General features: G+C 42.3%; 1 protein-coding gene across 1 annotated transcript in view; it reads right to left on the bottom strand.

Moving 5' to 3' along the window:
• Positions 1-21,448, bottom strand: part of crocc2 (ciliary rootlet coiled-coil, rootletin family member 2) — a 241,308-nt gene that overhangs the window by 40,804 nt on the left and 179,056 nt on the right. The window contains exons 27-31 of the mRNA XM_033031518.1: positions 18,892-19,249; positions 17,035-17,246; positions 14,358-14,478; positions 11,524-11,687; positions 9,063-9,503 (exon numbers count right to left, since the gene is read on the bottom strand). Of these exons, the coding sequence (XP_032887409.1) occupies positions 9,063-9,503; positions 11,524-11,687; positions 14,358-14,478; positions 17,035-17,246; positions 18,892-19,249 (1,296 nt within the window). The remainder of the gene's footprint in view (positions 1-9,062; positions 9,504-11,523; positions 11,688-14,357; positions 14,479-17,034; positions 17,247-18,891; positions 19,250-21,448) is intronic.

Here is a 21,448-nt window from a genome sequence, read left to right as displayed (position 1 = left end):
ATGGAGATTAACAAGTGGCCATGCAGTCACAGTATCACAGAGAGATACAGCACAGGTACTGTTCTGAAGAAGGGTCTCGACCAGAAACGTCACTCAATCCAGAGATGCTGCCTGTCCCGCTGAGTTACTCCAGCATTTTCTGTCTATTTTCAGTGTAAACCAGCATCTGCAGTTCCTTCCTACACAGCATAGGAACAAGCCCTTCAGCCTGAGTCTGTGCCAACCATCACACATTTTTACACGTCCTATTGCAACCCGTTTCATTCTTCCCATGTGATCTCTAACCTACTCACAGCATTAGGCCAGGGTTGCATCAAACACTACCTATGGTGTAACCCCATTTCTACAATGGTTTTAAGATTGAATAGGATGATCTGTGAGATGGAACAACTGTGACTGACTGATTGTATCTTACTTTGTCAGAATCTATAATTATGATTGGTCATTGAGAAATCAACTGTCCATTTTATATTTCACCAGATTAGTAGCAGCACAGTGGTGTATACTGGCACTGTCACAGCTCCACACCCATATTTAATCCTACCCTCTGGTGCTGTCTGGGTGGAGTTTACTATTTTTTCATGCAACTGCAAGAGTTTCCTACAGGCATTACTGTTTCCTCCTACATTCCAAACAAAAAGTGTACAAATTGGTAGATTAATTGGCTGCTACAAATTGCCTCAGGGGATAGGTGGATGGTGGATCAGGGTGAAGTTGATAGGAATGTGGAGAAATCAAGTAGGATTAGTGTAGGACTGGTGTGAATAGGCATCTGATGGGCGTATCTCTATATGACTTCATTTTATTTCCATTGAAGTCAGTGGAAACAAAATGTGTAAGATATAAAATATGCTGCAGATCTGTTATCACTGATATGGGCTAGTGAAATGAAAAGTTGACTGATTAATGAACGTACTGTTATGTAAAAGTTCAAAAGCTTTAATGTTCTCCCCCATAATTAGTTAAAATAAAATGTTATGTAGAGCCTAGCCCGTCAGTTAAAATCATACACACCAATGTGTAGGAACATTGTCTTCAGAGTGTTTAAGTTTGATTCTTGCAATGGAACTTACATACAAGTAGTTACTTTGATGAAAAGGCCGTATATATTGTTGGTATGAAAATATAAGGGCTCAAAAAATTATGGAGCTGACAATAATTGTAATAATTATTATTAAATTTATATTATAGTGATTATTATAATTTAATAATAATTATTATTATCTTTCTTGTGATATGGTGCACAAACAGCGTTGGATGTTATTGGTAGAAAAACCCCGCAAATGCTGGTTTAAATCGAAGGTAGACACAAAATGCTGGAGTAACTCAGCGCGACAGGCAGCATCTTTGGAGAGAAGGAATGGGTGACGTTTCGGGTCGAGACTCTTCTTCAGGCTCTTTGGATGTATTGGGCTGTTTGTTATGACTTTAGCACATCCAAGATTTCACAGTCACAGTGAAGCAAGTAGTTTCTACCATTGTACTTTTCTCCTGAATGTATCTCTTTGGTTATCTGTTTCCATGATTTAGAGGATGGGTTCATTAGCAGCAAGGCGAGTGAGGCCAGTCTAAGCAGTTGCACTCCATATTCTATTGCCTTTAGTTTCAGACCACTTATGTTAGCTGTTTTTTTCTGTATTATAGAACTCCGATGCATCAATGGGCCAATTGTCAGTAAGCCAGAACACTGCTGAGATAAACTATCACCTTGATTCTTGAATGGTGCTTTTCATCAGATAACATAACCAAAATCCCCCGAGCCCTATTCAAAAGCCAAAGTATGATGTGAATTTTACTTCGGAGTCACGTGAGTGACTACGTGAAGAACCCCGCCAGGACGCATGCGTGCCATATCGCTTTCACGCTTGCGAAACGACAGGCGGGGTGGAGCGTTCCCCCGCAGCGGTAAGTTTGAAACCGCGACCTGCAGGTAAGTGATTTACTCTGCGGTAGTGTTTGTCCCCGTGCTGTTTTTACACGGGGGGGGGAAGCTGGACAAAACAGTGTCCACAAGTGCTGCGAGTGAAGCTGGCTGGGGAGGACCGCGAAGTTGCGGGAGCCAGCAGCAGCTGAAGGCACAAGCCCCGTAAGTGGGATCAGCTGTGCCGACTTTTGGTCCCGCGCTGGCCAGAACACCACGGCCGGGCGGGAGACTATTCAGAATGGGGCCGTTGAATTTGACAAATCGAAACGGCAGGAGGCGGGGTGGGACGACGTTCCCCCGTAGCGACAGTTTAAACCAGGACCTGCAGGTAAGTGAAACTGTGGTCTTTATTCTCCCCATACTGTTTCACAGGTGGGGAAACATGGAGAGCTGTGCAAACAACGGCAGGCGGCACAGGAATCACCCGTAAGGGAACAGCTGTGCCCGATTTCGCTCCCGCACCGGCCAGATGAAACACCATGGCTGGGCGGGAGACTATACAGAACGGAGCCGTTGGCTTTGACAAGTCAAAACGGCAGGAGGAGGGGTGGAAGACATTCCCCCTTAACGGCAAGTTTTAAGCCTGGACCTGCAGGTAAGTGATACTGCGGTCTTTATTGTTCCCATACTGTTCTACAGGTGGGGGAAACATGCACAAGACAAAGAAGTCGACCAGAGCTGCGACAAAGCTGGTGGGGGAAGACCGCGGAGTTGCGGACGCCAGCAGCGGCCGGCGGCACAGGAATCACCCATAAGGGAACAGCTGTGCCCGACTTCGCCCCCGCACCGGCCAGATTAAACACTGCGTCTGGGCGGGAAGGCAAGAAGAAAACCAAAAGAGTCGTTGACTGATGAGTCCGACTTTGGGCGGCCAGCAACCATGAGCGCTGGAGCCGGTTGGAGCTCCAACATAAAAAAGAAAGTTGGAGCGGCTTATGGAGCCGAGCTCCAACATGGAAAAGAAAGTTGGAGCGGCTTATGGAGCCGAGCTCCAACATGACAGGCTCCGGGAGATGGAGTCTAGTCACTGTGGGCACTATGTAAAACCCACAGCAGCACCTCTTGTAGGGCTGCACGGTGCATCTCCCTTGTCAGAGGGGAGTACTGGGGGGTCAATTCTGGGCTGACCCTGAAGAGGGGTTTTGACGAACAAAACTACAAGTGTGCAGGGGGTGCAGGAAGGCAAAATCTACTGGTCATGGTGTCCAAATACATACAGCCAGATCACGATGGACACCACTGCAAAAATACTTGGGACCAGGAAACTGCGCATCCCTGAATGTTCCAGTCATGGAAATAGCATCTGGAAACATGTCGGAGCAGGACTTAGGAAAGCCTTGGGGCTCATAAAGGCGACAACATTAAGGATCTCCTACAGCCAAAGACAGCACCCTTATGCATCCACCAGCAGAACAAGAGAAGCTGGTGAAAGCTCAAAGGCCGGGCATACAGGACAGCGGTCTTTTAGACCATAGCCCAGACCGGCCTTTCTGGAAGATGCGCAAACCCCCAACCCAAAAACAAACCCAGACACCGGCGCCTCAACCTCCACGAAGACCACACAGAAGAAGCAAACTTCCACTGGTAACAATGGAGGTAGGTGGGTCTGGTCCCTTACAAATTATAGGAAGAGTGGATAATACACACATTGGTGGGAGATTACACTCTTTTGGATATGGTGTATACTAACTAAAGACACTTATATCCTAAGCAGTATCCAGGGATATACCATTGAATTGTGCAAAAGGGGTAATTGGTAAACCCAACACGATTGGCTGGAACACATTGTACTATATATTCAGTACAAAATGGGAACTGGTAACTGCTAAAGGACTGATTTCCAAAGGCTAGTCCATGGCTAGCATCGACCTAAAAGATGCTTACTATTCAGTGCCTACACGGACTGATCACAAACGTTATTTAAAAAAATTCAACTGGATGGGGCAGCTCTGGCAGTATAGAGCTCTACCAAATACATAATCATATGATCATACTAATTGTGGGCATAACTTTGGAGTTGGCCTAACTAGCTGTAACAGCCACCATACAATTGGGTGAAAACTGGAGTTATCATCCATCCAGTTAAATCTAAACTAACGCCTACCAACATAATGGATTATTTGGGGTTCACTATTGACAGCTCACATGTCGGTGACTTTACCAAAGGACAAGGCTACAGTCTTAACTGAGGCCTGCAACAACCCCACTGACATCAGTGAACCGTCTATCAGATTGGTAGCAAGTATAATTGGCATATAGTGTCTGCCTTTCCAGCCACACAATTTGGACCTTTGTATTACCAAAAATCTACAAAGGGCAAAATATAAACACTCAAAGTTAATACTGGTCATTTCGACAGACCAATAAGCCACCAATCAAAGCTTATGGAATTAAAATGGTGGAGGGATAACATTCGGCATTGTTCCAACCCTATCGTTATCAGCAAACCCTTAGTGGTGCTACAAACTGATGCCAGTGCGCTTGGTTGGGGTACTACCAATTTTCATCTCCATCTGTGGAGGTAGATGAAAGGCACAGGAGGCATCATTATCACAGACACTGGGCATAAACTACCTGGAAATGTGGGGTGCGTTCTATGGCCTAAAGTCATACTGCTCTGGGATAAATCACCAGCGTGTTAGACTACAGAGTGACAATCTGACTAATACAATTTGGTAATGGTGTATCCAGAGAAATATTGGAATATCAGCTACTTACCTACCAGGTAACCCAAAATTCAGTGACAGACATCAGGTCACGCAAATTCAATAAAATAAGACTTAATCACCAGTTACCAAACTGTGTTTCTTGGGAACCAGACCCTGGGACAGCAGGGACAGATGCTTTTCACTGCATTGAGGGGGCAATTGTTTATCTATGCATTCTCTCCTTTTCTGCATCATCAGTCGGGTATTACGAAAAATACAACAAGACTCAGCGTCTGTTAATTGGTAGTGCCGATTGGCCTACTTAACCATGGTTCCCTGTGATACTCAACATGGGGTTTAACCATGCATCACCATCCATCCTGAAACAACCAGATTATTGGTTCATCCTGTAACAGGGGAACCCATTCATGTCAAAAACAACAAACCTATCAATTTGTAGAGTCTAAAGAAACCTCTACTGCAACTGGGACTGGCGGACCGAACATTGAACATTATCTCAGCGGGCCACAGACAGTCCACCAAAAACTATATCTGGTATACATCAGGAAATGGGAGATATATTGTCACAGAAACAACATCATGTTGTTGATGAACAGTACGTTGAGGGAATACGTGCCATCTGCTCCCACCCTTGATCATATACTCAACTGGTATTTTCTTCTCTAATCTTACTATGTTCAGTCATTACAGTTATCTGTGATTTCACACCGCTGCTTTGAAGAATGCCACGCATGCGTCCTGGCGGGGTTCTTCATGTATTCCCTCAACATACTCCTCATAAAATAACGATCAAACTTCGAACTGGTAAGTTCTCGTTTAATCTTACTATTCTACCGTCATTTAATCCTAGGACCTCATCTGTATACACCCCTTCAATTCACCAGAACCCTGGTTTCTGCACTCTCTACTACTCACCATGATATGGCTTCCATAGTTTACTTAAACTTACTGGGTTCTGTAAAATTTATTGAAATACTATGAAATATTTTTTATTAAGTGAATTAAATGAGTGTTGTGGTATTAATAGAAATAACATCCATAGAGCTAGTAGCTCTACTCAATAACCAAAAATCTGTTGCCTCCTTTTGCTCTGGTATTTTATTTAATTCACATGTTTAATCGATAATGTTTTATTATTAATGTTTAATGTTTTATGTGTCATTCCTAACTGTCACTGTATGTCATATTGTCACTAGCGGGCGGAGCACCAAGGCAAATTTCTAGTATGTGAATACTTGTCCAATAAACTTATTAATTCATTCAAAAATCTGAAATTTGCCATGCCGGATAACCAAAGTTTTACTATAACGTACTATTTTAGGAAGATTGGACTTGCCAGGGTCACGAAGGCACAATTAAATGACTAAGATGCTTGTTTAACATCGGAGAGCTGGGTATACAACATTTAGTTGAATCCTGCCTCACAAATTTTAATGAACAGGTGGACCTTATTTCTATTAATACCCTTCACACTTTTAAGTCACTTATTCTATTGTTATGCAGTATTATAATCACATCTTGAGTGAACTCAGTAAGTCTAAATGAAATGTGGGAACCAGGGCCCTTAGTAGAGGAAAGATTGCAGGAACCAGGGCCCCAGTGGGTTGAAGGGGAATGCATCAAACATCTCCCAATGAGCGAATGATTCAATTACACTTTACTTTATTGTCACATGTACCTAAGCACAGAGAAATGCTTTGTTTTACATGCAACCCGGTAAAATCAAGTGCAGGAGAGGGAGGAACCACTCTCCCTCTCCTGCACTTGTATAAAATCACCTCACATTATGGCACCGGCAAAGGTTCATCAAACAGTCGTATCAACTGTCTGACGCAGCATGTGATAATAGCCACCACCACCCCCCCCCCCCCCCCCCCCCCCCCCCCGCCATCGCTCTTGAGTCCGCATTTCTATCTTGATGGCCCTCCTCATTCTCCAACGGCTCTTCGATGTTCTTGCTCTCCGATGGTACCCTCGATCTCAATTGGCCACCTCAATCTTGGAGGGCCCACCTCGCTCCTGGTAGTTGCTCGCAGGTCTCTCCTCTCTCTCGTGGTGCAGGTATTGTCGACGTCCGTGATGTGTGAACCGGGCCTATTGGAGGGCTGGGCCCCGCTCACTTAGGCCAGATGCTGAATTATCGGGATTTTTGAAGTATCGGAAGGTGATTATTGGAGTATTATTGAATCTCCACAATCACACATTTTCAGTGATGGCCCTGAGGAAGAAGTAGCTGCAAGTACACGGACGGCTTCATTTCATCTCCCAGGCAGATGAGGCTTGAACAGCTGATCTGATTCCAAATTTCCAGTTTTCTTCCTTGTTGATTCCAGTCCTTGCTGTACAGTGCACTAGACCCTTTTGTGCTTCTTTGCTTTCAGGTTTGAGGATCTGAGCAATGCCGGCAAGACCATCATTTATTGCCCCTTCATTGCCCTTGAGGAAATACTGCTGTCCTTCTGGCGAAGGTGCCCCCACAGTGATTTGGGGGAGGAATTCACTCTGCCAAATTACAAGAATAGAACTACCAACAGCGCCCCTATTGATGTGGTCAACACCTAACTAACAGCAGTAACTGATACAGCAATATATTAATAGGCACACAGCATGGTCTTTAGTACGTAAAGGTTCACTGGCATTCATATTTATTGCATGCAACTGGCTGCTCTCTGCGATGTTCTGCTGAACCACTCTCCCTCTCCTGCACTTGTATAAAAAATATACTTGTACTCCAGTATAAATTGATCATATTGGAATAAAACAACTGAAAATGTTGTAAATGGTCAGTTGATCAGGCTGCAACAGAGACAGAGAAAGTTGACATTTCAGGTTGAATCAATAACTGTTTTTCTCCATTAATCATTGTCATCGGGTGGCGCCACACTCGGCAGCCTCGCCAGCAGTTTGTCCATCCTTTCAACCTATTTGTTATTTTTAGTCTGTCTTAAATTATGTTTTTGGAGGTTTCTTAGTCTTTTTTATGTGGGGGAGGTGAGAGGGGAGAAGAAGGGAAACTGTTTCCCAGTCACTTTCTGGTCGAAGAAGCGTCTTTTCTCCGAGTCACATCTTCACCTCCCCCCCCCCCAAGCCCTACCAACTGGATTAGCGCAGCCTTTCCTGCCGGAGACCGGCCAGAGCTTCAGCAGCGGCGCAGCACTAAATTCCATCGCAGAGCGGGCCGATTCCTTACCAGGGATCGCCTGTTGAACCTCCAGAGTGTTTGGCCTGCTGATTAACACCGTGGAGCTGTGGTTTGCAGAGTTTCCAGCTGCAGGTGGCGCTGACTTTAACATTGCGGAGTCCTGGGATCCTTTGCTGAGGGGTTGCCATTGTTGTAGCTCTGCCCAGCTCGGCCTGTGGACTTTGGGAGCTGCAGTCTCCGGTAGGAAGTGGCCGATTCGGAAACTCCAAGCCGCTGAGAGTGTTCTTCTGTTCCGACGTCGGAGCTCTGATCATCCCGGCGAGAGGGCCTGAACATCGAGCCGACGTAGCGGCGACTGTGGAGGGCCCAAAAGGCCCTGACCGCGGGTGAACAAAGAGGAGGATGACTGAACTTCCCTCACAGTGGGAAACGTTGATTCCGCTGTGGGGGGTGTTTATGTTAAACTGTAACATGTATTGTTCCTTTTATTCGTATGCTGTATGGTAACTCAAATCTCACTGTACCAATTGGTGCATGTAACAATAAATGTAACTTGAACTTGAACTTAATGCTGTGTGGTCTGTTGGTATCTGTGGCATCTTCCACATGTATTTCAGATTTACAGCGTCTGCAGTGCTTTGATCGTGTTAGGTCTAGTTTGATACACAAAACTTGACCAGCAAGAATAACAAAATGAGGAAACTACCATTTGTAAATCTGCAGTGCATTCATCAGCAAAAAATCCGCATGGTGCCACGTAAAGAGAATCAGAAGAGTAACCAAATGCCTGGTCAAAGAGGCAGATGTTAAAAAACGTCTTAAAGGAGGAGATTGCACTGGAGAAGCTTAGAACTTCAGCGGTGGAAGGCCCAGAGAGAGTGAACAAAATTATGGTATGATTGAGAATTTGGAGACACAGGGTCTCTGAAGAAGGGTCCCGTCTCGAAACATGCATTCACATTCCCTCCACAGAAGCTGCCTGACCTGCTGAGTTCCTCCAGCACGATGCGTTTTGCTCGACATTTAGAAGAATGCAGCTTTTGGAGGATTGGAGGTGGAGTTTATGGAGATTGGGTGAATGCATCTGTCCAGGAAGGAATATTTTACAATCCAGGTGCAGTTGAAAAAATGCTGATATAGAATGGAGTGATGAATGAGGACACTGTAAGTCTATAGAGATGTAAGGAAATTTGGGGCAGGTGTACATTATGAAGCGGTGTGCCAACCGGGAGAGAGTTGCAATAATGAATCCTCTGGATAACAAAAGCAAGGAATAATTCAATTCTAAAAGAAATATAATGGCACTGCAACTAGCCGAAGAATTTACCTGAAGTACTCTTCGGTCTTGTTCAGTGGAGATTAGGGCCTTCTGAAGCTGGGAAATCCGGTCCTGCAGTAATGTACTGCCAGCACTCGTGTCCGAGAGAGTCAACGATAAGCTCTGCACCTTGTCCTTCAGACTGCTCTCACTTTCTTCCGTCTTGGCCAGTGTCATTGACAGTCGATCCACAGTGAGCTGGAGAGAGGCCGCCTTCGTCTCGCTGTCAGCCACCTGCCGCTGAAGCATCTCGATGCGGTCTTGGAGGACCTGCGTCTCAGTCTCACGGTCGCTCAGGGACAGCTGCACCCGCTGCAGCTGCCCCTCAAGGGAGCGGCGCAGCAGCTCCAGCTTGGTGGAACGGTTGTCAGATGCTTCCAGTGCATCTTTCAACTTGCGTTTTTCCACCTCCAGCTTGGTCTCATTCGCTTTCATCTTGTTAACCTTCTCCTGTAAGGAAAGACATTCATAACAAGGCATATAGAAATAACATCCAAAAGTTTGTGAAATTTGCCATGCCGGATAATCGGAGTTTTGCAATAAAGTACTGTTTTGAGAAGATAGGACTTGCCAGGATCACTGAGGCACAATTAATTAATTAAGATGCTTGTTTAACATCAGGGACAAGGCACCTAAAGAATGCAGGTCATGTGAATACATGTTTAGGATTACCACCACCATCATCTGTAGCCCCCTTTTGTTCTGTATTGTATTTAATTCACATGTTTAATCAATAATGCTTTATTATTCATGTTTAATGCTTTAGGTATCATTGTTATCTGTCACTGTATGTCATGTTGCCACTTGTGGGCGGAGCACCAAGGCAAATTCCTTGTATGTGAATACTTGGCCAATAAAATTATTAATTCATTCATTCATCATGTGAACTGCTCATTTGTTCTTTTTCATCTGTTTCTGGAAGCCATGATTATGGTCCCTCCTTTTTGACATGTATGTGCCATTGTTTGAGCCTCAGTCAAGAGGCGTAGGGTAAGAATCATCCAGTCTGATTTCCAATGCAGACTGGGTTCCTGTTTATGAAGTCTAGGAATGACGTAGTCAATAATGGGAAGCCGGAAATCAAGGCTTATAATGCTGCTGTATACTAGAGAGCTGCAGGAATTAGAATAGCAATGATCACTTCTAATTTTGATACAATGATAGCTGTATAACGCCGATTACAGTGAGTAGGAATAATGTCTTTGTCTCATGTACATAATCACTGTAATTGCCATGTGAAAACTCTATCAAGTAGATCTCTATCACAATGATGATGTGACTATTGAAGACAGGAGACTTACTACCTGAGAACGTGGGTTAGAAGGTATCGCTCCCCTCAAACAAGAGATTCTAATTCTTATTTGTTTGGCTTCTTTCATCATTCCGTGTTAAGGACTTTTGGCGTGGCGTGGACTTTAGATTTTCGACAGCAGGCCTGTGGCCTACACCATCTTGAAGCCGCAGTCTCCGGTAGGGAAGCACCGATTCAGGACTTACCTTATCTGCACAACTGGCCGCCCGCAGCGGCGACTGCGGAGGGTTGTGGTCCCGACCACGGGGGAAAATGGAGGAGGACTGACCAAACTTTGTGCCTTCCACCACAGTGATGAATGCTGTGGTGGATGTTTGTTTTTAATTTTTATTTGTGTATTGTGTGTACTTTTTTTTATTGTACCGCTGCTGTCAAGTTCATTTCACTGCACTTTATTGTGCACGTTCCGAATAAATCTAACTTGACTTGACTTGACTTTTGACTTGACTTGACTTTTTTCACCTCATGAACAAGCCTCAGCTACATTTGTATGGAGCATGTAGATAAATGGTAGAATCTGTAATGGGATGGGAGTTGATGGGTAGTGGGTTAGAAAATTAAAATATATTAAAGGTTAGTGTAAATGTGTGGTTGATGGTCAGTATAGACTGGGTGGCCCGAAAGGATTGTTTCCTGCTGCATCTCTCTTTGACTCTATTATTTGGTTTCCAACCCATGCATTTGCAAAAATTAATATATTGGGTTAGAAATGCAGTTGAAAGCAGTCCGTCCAGAGAGAAAATATTATTTTTACTAAACCAATTGCCAAATTAGACCGATAAACCCTGTTGAAAATATGGCATATTTAAAGCATTAACTTTATTATTTCAATTGATCAATACTAGCTTCCTAATTTTGTAAGAAATGCTAAACAAACACAATATTTTCTGTAAAAATCATTGATTTAAAATATTCCTACTTCCACTTTCTGGTTCCTATGGTCTCCAGTACATTCCTTTGACCGAGTGGATTTACAATGTCAATTTCCTGTATCATCTTCGAACTGATCTTATTGATCAATACTGAAAACCCTTCAAGTCAGTCAGCATTTTTACTCAACACATGGGTAATAACTTGAATATTAGACTGAATACACTGATGGGTCAGATCTACGCAGGTGGAAGGTCATTGGCCATCTTTCTCTTTGGTAGCCATTACCTGATAAGCTCGCTTCTCCCCTTCGGATGACTGCAGACTCTGTTCCCATGTGGCCACTTGTTCAACCAGGGCCTTCCTCTCTCGCTCGACACATTTGATAGTCTCTTCATGCAGCGTGAGTGCAGTCTGAGCACTGTTCAACCGTCCGTCTAATCCACGCTTTCCTTCAAAACAATGTAAGGAAATGACTAAATCTGGAACTTTAGCGGCAAAATATCAAAATACAAGTCTCCTGTCAACCAAACACTTCATCTCAGAACCATGCTGTCAAAAGCTAATATTGGATGGCAAGAGTACAAGCAGGAGCAAGCCACTCACCCTCTCCAGCCTGCTCACAATTCAATCATACCACTGTTCTTCTTTTACCTCAGCTCCACTTCCCCGAGAGCAGTGAATCTGTAGAATTCATTGCCACAGACAACTGTGCAGGCCAAATCATTGAGTATTTTTAAAGCAGAGTTAGACCGATTCCTGATTAGTAAGGGTGTCAAAGGTTATGGGGAGAAGACAGAAGAATGGCGTTGAGAGGGAAAGCCATGATTGGCCATGATTGAATGGCAGAATGGATTCAATGGGCTGAATGGCCCAATTCTGCTCCCATGATATATGAACCTATGAACTAAGAAATAAAATAATAATTTGAACTTCCATCATTGTGTAAAAACAGTGCCAAAAGTAGAAAAGTAGGTAGCAGAGGAAGTAGAAATTATAGCATCTAATAGCAGAGGAAGTAGAAATTATAATGAGAATGAGGGTGAGACAAGAAACCAATATCTTATATTATCTTCCCTGTAGAATTAGTAGGAAACTAAGAATTTAATATCAGTAAAGGGATTTAATATCAGTAAAGATTAAGTAGCAGAATAATTAATGGGATTAAAAACTGGAACCTCTGGACCCAATGACCAACATCCCAAGGTTCTGATCAGGATGGCAGATGAGATAGTGAATGCTTTGAAGGTGATCATTCAAAATTCTGAAAACATTCCCGTGGGCAGGAGAATAGCAAACGAGATTGTTCTTTTCAAGAATGGGAGGAGATAGTTATGAAGCAGCTATAGACCAGTCATCCTGCCATCAGTCCTTGAGAAAAGGACGAAGCCCACCACGAAATGGATGGTAACAAGGCAGATGGAAAGTAAATTGATTAGAGAATGTTTTCACAGAAGGAAAATAGTTTTGCCAAATTCAGAGAGGTTTTCTTTCAGGATTTATTTAGCAGAGCAGCTATCGGGTGGACACTGGATGAATGATACTCAGAATTTCATGTTTGACAAACAGAAAAAAAAGTGCATGTGGGATTTAAGGACCAGAATTCAGAATCAGAAATAAACGGGTCTATTTCAGCTTGGTAAACAGATATTCACAGAGCACATACAGATCAATAGAAGGCACTGCAGTAATGACAGATGAAATGACACTGTCATTTATCCAGTTTTCAAAGGGGTAGAACTGGTTAAGCGAGCATAGGAAGGTAATAAATTAAATCTAGTGAAGGAAAATTGGAGGTTATTTACTTTGGGTCAGAAGACTTGAAAACAGAATATTTTTAAAAATGCCAAAAAGTATTGGTGCACAAGAGGCATCAAATGTACCACTCTCTAAAATATCGCAAGTTAACGTGGAGGTAGAACAAGTGATAAGGAAGGCAAGTTGACTTATGTTATGTGCGTTGGAGTACAAATCAGGCCCCATAGCAGAAGCGTCCACGTCGCGGGGCTGGAAACTGGAAGTATCCTGAGCTAATTCTGCTACCACCATCATCTATTCTAAGTGGTGGCTCCCACTAATTGTCGCCGAGAGCTTGCGTCCTTTTCAGGATGGACAATGACAGCGATGTCAACATTTGTAACAAGATGGACTCGAAAGAAGAAGTACAAAACAAAGAAATTATTTTTCCATTTGATATGGCATTGATGAGACTACAAACCTGGAATACTGTAAATCATTTTGATTGCATCTATGGAACATGGATCTGAAACATTTCCATTTCCACAGATGCTACCTGGATGCTACCTGTTTCCAGCATTTCCAGTTTTTTTAATTTTACAATGCTTTTGAGTTCTGTTGAGGTCTGGAAGAAGAACTCTGGGCTCCCACTATTATGTTTTCTATTCTTACCCCCAATTGTTTACAAGCTAATTTCACAAGACCATGTAATCAATTCGTACTTACTGGCCATAATACCGATGAGGCCATTTGGCCCAGTGAATCAATGGTGGTTTCTAGAAGAACAACCCATCAGTCACATTCCCCTTACTTCTCAGTAACTCTGGAATATATTCTCTCTCATATGCCCATCGACTCCCCTTTGATTCCTTTGCCAATTACCCACACAAAGGGTTAATTTATGGCAATTAGCCTACAAACGCAGCTTTGGCAAACAGAAACCTAAATGTGTGTCATGAGCAGCATCTGAGGTCAATATCGAACCTGGGTCCTTGTATCTGTGAGATAGAATCACTAATTGCTGTGTTAGCATGCCATACCTACCCCAGCAGATTAAAGGAGTCAGCTGGTGCCTGGCTCAGTGCGAACACTTCAATATGCAAAGCCGGTTGTGTATCAAGGTGAGGAAACAGAAGTTTTCATGCAGGGTAGTTGCACTATTAATGACTCTATTTTTCTGTCACAAACATCATCGATCATTCTATTTTTCTGTCACAGGTGTGCAAGGGCAAGTTTAACTGAGTTCCCATGCATGGAGCACCCCACAAGTATGACAGTCACATTGATTTAGATCATATTCAATCTCTGCATCGTTACATCACCCTGTGACAAAATGCAGTGCGTATTGTCCAGCCTCTTCCCGTTACCGTCATCATTCCACCCACCTTCCTCTGCCTCAGTCAAGGATTTCTGGAGCAGCTGAGCACGTGCGTTCATCCGATCTCGTTCTGTTTCCGCCTGTGTCAGCTGCCTGGCCAGGTTCGCCAGTTGAATATGAGCCTCATCCTAAATATGGAACCAAATAACAAGTCTTAGAGCCTCCTCCTGACTGACTATGAGCACTCTGTAAAGCACGCTCCGCTCCATAGTTTAGTTTAGTTTAATTTAAATATAGAGCTTGGAAACAGGCCATTTGGCCCACTGAGTCCACACCAACCAGCGATCCCCATACATTGGCTCTATCCTACACACTAGGGACAACTTACAGAAGCCAATTAACCCACAAGCACGCACATCACTGGAATGTGGGAGGAAACCAGAGCACCCAGAGAAAACCCATGTCATCAGAGGAAGAAAGTACCAACTCCATATACCTGTAGTCATTACTGAACTCAGGTCTCTGGCATTTAAAGGCAGCATCTCTACTGCTGCATCACCGTGCTGCCCCAAAGTAGGCAGAATGTTACCAGAACAGAACTAATGTTCCTCAGGGACAAACATCTGTTTTCCTTGATCCATCTGACACATGCAAGACTCCAGACTACAGTAATATCATTAACACTTAACCAATGAATTCTTAATGAGTCAATTCTTATACTTATGGTGACATGGACAGAGGCCAATTGCCTCACTGGGTCCATGTCAACTCCCAAGAGAGAGAAACTTCCACTAGATCCATGCCTGTTCTACTTATTTCCCTGCACCTTATTCCCTTTCACACATACCATCACTTCCCCATTGATTCTTCTCACCATTATCCATTATCGGACACCACAGAGTAAATTACTGTGACAAATTAGCCTACCAATTAGTTACATCAAACTAAAATGGCACAGACTGCAATGGTTTAAGAAGTTCACCATTACCTTGGAAAGGTATGTAGGGATGGTCAATTAATGCTATTTCTTTCCTGAGGTGCCCACATCCCATGAGTGTATAAGAACCTGCAGTTTTGGGGGAGTTGCTGATTGTCAGCAACAGAGTCTTAATGATGATACTTAAAAGCCAACCAATTGCCCCCCTCACCCTTTCCAACCATCAACCCCAACCGCACCTGGTTGTTCCTGTCTGTGTAAGAGGCCTCTGACCCATCCAAAGAAAAATAAGGAATATTCTCTGAGGTCCTGACACAACCTCTCCCCTGCCACCAACATGATGGAAAAATCATATTAACTTCTCATTCATGCAGTTTACAGTATAAGTTCCGCAAAGGCTAAATGAACTCTAAAATTGCCCCTAGCATGCAGGGAATGGATGAGAAAGTGGGAGATAATGTGGAACTAGTGTGAACGGGTTATTGATGGTCAGCGTGGACTTGGTGGGCTGAAGGGCCTACTTCCATGCTTTAACACTAAATTAAATACACAACATGAATAATAAGTTCATTTGATTTTCCCATCATGATGGTGGTAGGGGAAAGGTTGGCCAGAACAACAGAGAATGTTCTATGTTCTTCATTGTATCCATCAGAGGCCTCTTACACAGACAGGAATAACCAGACGGGGTCGGGTGGGTGATAGGGAGGGCTGGAGGGGGGCTGTTGCTTGACTTTAATGTTTCAGCATTAAGACTTTGTCTCTGACAGTCAGCAACTCCCCTCAAACTGCAGGCATCATGCTCGGCACAAACATTGTGGGCCCATGCCCGTTCCTGTAATGTTCTATGCCCCTCCAGCAACTTTGCTACTTTGCCACTGCCTCCTTCCTCCTAGCTTCAACTGAACTTGACCATGTAAAAACTTTGGCAACTGTATGACCTTAAGGTGAGTGTCAAATCCTTCTCTGTCCCTCGGATAGACAATTTATAATTTGTGCAAAAATGCCTGGTTATTCCCCTTCACACCTGATCCTATTATCTTAGTATTTGTGTAACCAAATATACCTATAAATGCCCTGATGATGCATTCGCTCATCAACTCATTTGTCGCTTACCTACGTTTATTTTCCAGCCCCAACAAGATAAAATGTAATATTATTTTGAAATCCTTCCAAGACCTCTGCCTGTTCTTGTCGCCTTTCAAGAGCACGGCGGTGACACGGTGGTTCAGTGTCTCTTCTGGTAATAATTTGCAACATTCATTCATTAATGGCCACATAAACTACTGAATGGTTGTAAAAACTCATCTGGAAAAAAAATGTGTTGTCCTTACCCAGTGTATCTCCAGCATACCAATGAGGTTGACTCAAATACACCCTAAAATGGCCTTGAAAGCCACTCCGTTCTCACTATTACTATCTCAAGGTCAAGCACGAATGGACAATACCATGAATGCTGATTTTTCCATCCTCACCTCTCTCTGGCTCACCCACCATCTGACAAATCTCTAATTTTCCCTGCAAACTTTCAGCTAAGGTTTTTAATACATATTAGGGAATTTTCTTCCAACTACCTTCCCTAAAATCTGTTCTGCAAACATCCCTCTCTGCTTTTCAAGACATGGTAACTATTTCCGTTTTCCAATCATGAATTATCTCTGAAGATGTGCTACATTAACGCATTGCCTACATGATATCGCAGTCCTGGGAACACCTGCACGCCTCACATAAAAATACAGATCAATTTATTCCCTATGGGAAGCAGAATAGGGGTGGGTGAATACACTAATGTTTTGAGATACTTGACCCTGTGCCTTTGTGTTTCTCGGAATTCCTGCAGGAAATCTTGCAAGCCACTTTTAATCACTTCAGGATCGATGTTTGCCATGTACTCCTCGCCTCGGGAGGGTGACACGGCGCGGTAAGGTGAGACAGAACGGCTGCGACTGGGAGATCGGGTTTGTGGGACGGGATTGCCCCTTCCGTCGGTGGTGGTGGTGGAAAATGTGTTGTCAAGTCCTAGGGTTTCAAAATACAGAGAGTCCAATTAATCACAGATTCATTGATCCAGCACAGGAGGCGGCTGTTTGACATGTCAAGTTCATACAGTCTCCATGTAGAGAGTGTTCGAGCCAGTTCCACATCCACGCCCTCTTCCCACAGCCTGCAAATTATTTAATTTTCTAATAATTTACAGCCTCTTAAATAGTACAAGTAAATCTGCCTCCACTATTCTTTCAGCTACTGAAATCAAAACCCGTCCAAGAGCTGCACAAAAATACTATTCCTCATGTTGCATTTGGTACATTTGCCAATGACGAACACTTGTTCCTGATTAATATCTCTCTATTCATCTTACCTAGACTTGTCATCATTTTAAATACCTTAAATATCTCTGTTACAAGTGGCCCATCAGCTTTTCCACTCTATCCAGGTAAACCAAAACGTTCATTTTCTGGAATTATTCTCATAAATCATTCCTGCACCTCCTCTAAAGTTTTACATCTTTCCAGAACTGGACACAATATTCCATTAGTGCAAAAAACAGAATTTTACAAAGGTTCATCATGACTTTGTTCGTATAGTTTGTGCCTTTTTCTAAAACCCATGATTCTGTATGCTTTTTTTTAAACCAATTTCTCAGCCTTTCGTGTCAAATACAAAGAGCTACGCATTAAGTCACCCAGATCATTCTGGTGTACATCTTTTTAGAATCTTGCCCTCTGGTTGATATAGTCTCTTCTCATTCTTCCCACTTCAAATTTCATAAAGGTTAAATTATGCTTATTCCATTAGTCTGAATATTTCCCCTACCTTCCTCACAGCATTCCACATCTCTGAATTCTGGGCCAGCTGCAAATGTTGAAACAATGCCTATTATAAATTGTTATCTTCCTTGAAATCACCAGGGCACTATTTCCCACACGCCCTTCAAGCTGACCAGTGCCCTGTTCCCATAGCCCTTTTAAATTCCCAAGTTCCATTTAAAATAGAATCCACAAATTCCATAGATCCTCACCTAAGATCCATTTCTCACGATCCATTTAAGCTCTCTGGGCCCTGTTTTTTGCACACTCATTAAACTTACCGGCTACATTTGGAAAATAAAATTATATTATTCTGTAACATCTAAAATAAAACACATTAAAAGTGTACGGTTACATTAATAGGAGGCATATCCAAACATCCATCAAAATGTCAGGGTCACCAGTTTTAAGAATTGTGCTGTATACCACATCAACTACACTTCCCTCACCGATACTTTCTGGTATTTGTTAGTGAGACATAATCTGTCTTTAACAACTCCATGTTAGTTTTGTCTTAATTGATCCATGCATCAAAATAATTCTAATTTTCCCACTGATTATTGTTTCCAGAGGTTCCCACACCACCAAAGTTAAATTCTTTGCTCTGTACAGGGTTTATGCCCGTACATTTTTTGAATAAGGATGTAACATTTGCAATGTTCCAGTCTCTAAGTGTCATCATTAAATCGCAGATGCTTGGAACAACATAACAGATAAGAACATTAGGTCCATCAAGCCTGCCCTGTCCTCCTGATGGCATGGATCATGAGTAAGCAAACATGGGTCCAGTAATAAGCAAAATTACAAACAACAAGAATGACCAGCTAAACCAAAATGTACAATTTGGCTTTTGGTACCTTTGATGGGAGAGTGAGGTCTCCGCGGAGATGGGCTACGTCCAGAACGTCCAATTCCTAAGGTTCTCCGCAGTGTAGAGTACAAGCTATCCAATCTGTACTCTATATCCCTCTTGGCTGACTCTACCTTGGCCAGTTCAGTTTCAAGACCAGTGACGTGCCCTTCCAAGGCACGAATCTTCAATGTCAGCTCGTCTGCTTCCTCCTGCGCTTGTTGCAGCTTCTTTTCCAGGTTTCGGTTGTTGTCTAGGAACTTCTTCTCATTCAAATGGAAATTCTCCAACTGTTCAAGAAGTTCTTTCTCGTGTCCATGAAACATATTTTCCATGTCTATTATCTTCTTTTGAAGGACAGCAATCTGCAAAAATCAAATAATGTACAGGGCTTGTCAGTTTCGGTGGTATTTCAGACAAACTGATACTGTTAACAGTGAGGCTGATTGGTCACTTTTATTGCTATAATCAATGAATCAGATAAGTTGATCCTATCCTATCCTGACGTTACAGCCCTTACAGTGACTGAAATGGCCTGAATGTCAACATTCACTAGATGGCTGCTATTGACCTCTTGGGAAAGGATTAAGGCAAGGGTGAAATTAGTAATACTGATCTGCTATTCCAAAAAAAAATCAAACTACTTTCTAATATTCTGTTAAGATTATGCAATGATGCCACTTCCAAGACTTCTAACAATGAAAATTGAGATAAACTGGTTGAATAAAATTTATCGCAGAACATATTTTTGTAAAAACCTCAAATGTTATGTTCGCAATAGAGTTAGCCATCTGTTATACAAGTCAGTACTGCTTTTGCCATTGTCAAGAAATGTATCTCCTTCTCAAAACTTTATCTTCCTTGTGACCATAATTTATACAGTATACATGTAGACTGGGGAATTTAAATTAGTATTAGCATTGCAGGGGGTGAATTTCTCCAAAGTTTACAAGCTGTATTTCTGGATCAGAATGCTGAAGAATTAACTGGGGAATAGGCAGTTTTAGATCTAGTTTTGTTCAATGGTTAATTAATTAATTTGTTGCAAAACTGCCTCACGTGAAGAATGACCACAAGAATGCAATGTTAGTTGGTTTTAAAATACTGTAGTTCAATTTGAAATCAGTTTCCAATCTAAACAAACTATGAAGGTATGAGGTGGACAAAAATGCTGGAGAAACTCAGCGGGTGAGGCTGCATCTGTGGATAGAAGGAATAGGCGACGTTTCGGGTCGAGACCTAGACTTCAGACTGATCAGAACTTAACAATGCAAAATAAGAAATAACACTCACATTCAACTGAATGGTTCTTACTCACAAGCACCTTAAAAACATCCTGAATGTACTTAACCATTTGCACTACTATATAACTGTATATAATTGTACAACGCCGAATACCTCATAATGGCAAATTAGTGGCAAAAATTATCTGTAATTTTTTTATATGTATATATTTTTACCTTTTCTTATATATTTAAAATTGTTCTTGTGAATCGCACCGTTGGATTGACTTTTAAATTTCGTTGTACCATGTGCAATGACAATAAAGAGATTAATTCATTCATTCGTTCATGCTGCCTCACCCGCTGAGTTTCTCCAGCATTTTTGTCTACCTTCGATTTTTCCAGCATCTGCAGTTCTTTCTTAAACATGAAGGTATGAGGGATAGGTTGCTTGGGTAAACATGGGAACAAGGTTCTAAAAATTTTCCAGAAAAAGCAGTAAGCTTGAGGACTGGGAATGTTTTATAACTCAATGTAGGTTGACTGGGAATTGATAAAGAAAGGCAAAACTGAATAATAGAGTAAACTAATGAGAAACAGAAAAACAGATTGTAAGAGATTCAACATGTAGAAGGCAAATGTGAGTCTCTCACATACATAGATTAGTTTCAATGGGACATATGGAAACATGCAAGGAATTAAACAAAAACTTTGTATTCATGGAAGAATACATAAACCTCCCAGAATACAGGAGAGTCAGAGGTTCCAGTGTGAATGACGAAGTAAAAGAGAGCAGATCTAGGAACATTATATGATAAACTCCAAGGTTGGTCTATATTCTAAAGTTTTGAAAGAGGTGGCTCTGGAGATAGTGGATACTCTGGATAACATCTTCTAAAATTCTACAGATTCAGCGATAGTTCTTGTACATTGGAACATGATCCAAAATAGATCAGAAATGTGATCCAAATATTCAAGAAAGAAAGATGAGAGAAAGCAGGGAACAAAAAAAATCTGTAGGCAGAAACTGGCGGTTGGAAATATGTTGGAATCTAAAACAGAGAATGTAAATTAATTTGGAAAATATAATAGAATTGGGCAGAATCAACATGAATTTTTGAAAAGGAAACCAACTAACTCTAGAGCTCTTTGAAGATTTGTCTAATGGAATGGATGATGGGAAAGAACTGTTGTGTGCAGGATTGGTCGCCCAGCTATAGAAAGGATTTCATGAAGTTGGAAAGGGTGCAGAAAATAATTACCAAGATGTTTTGGGGACACACAGGTTAGAGTTATAGGGAGCTGAAAAGGCTGGGATTTTTCTTATTGGAGCGTTGGAGG

The sequence above is a fragment of the Amblyraja radiata genome, chromosome 13 (assembly GCF_010909765.2).
Source record: "Amblyraja radiata isolate CabotCenter1 chromosome 13, sAmbRad1.1.pri, whole genome shotgun sequence".
Classification (NCBI taxonomy): Eukaryota; Metazoa; Chordata; class Chondrichthyes; order Rajiformes; family Rajidae; genus Amblyraja; species Amblyraja radiata.
This window is presented reverse-complemented; position numbering and strand designations above follow the sequence as displayed.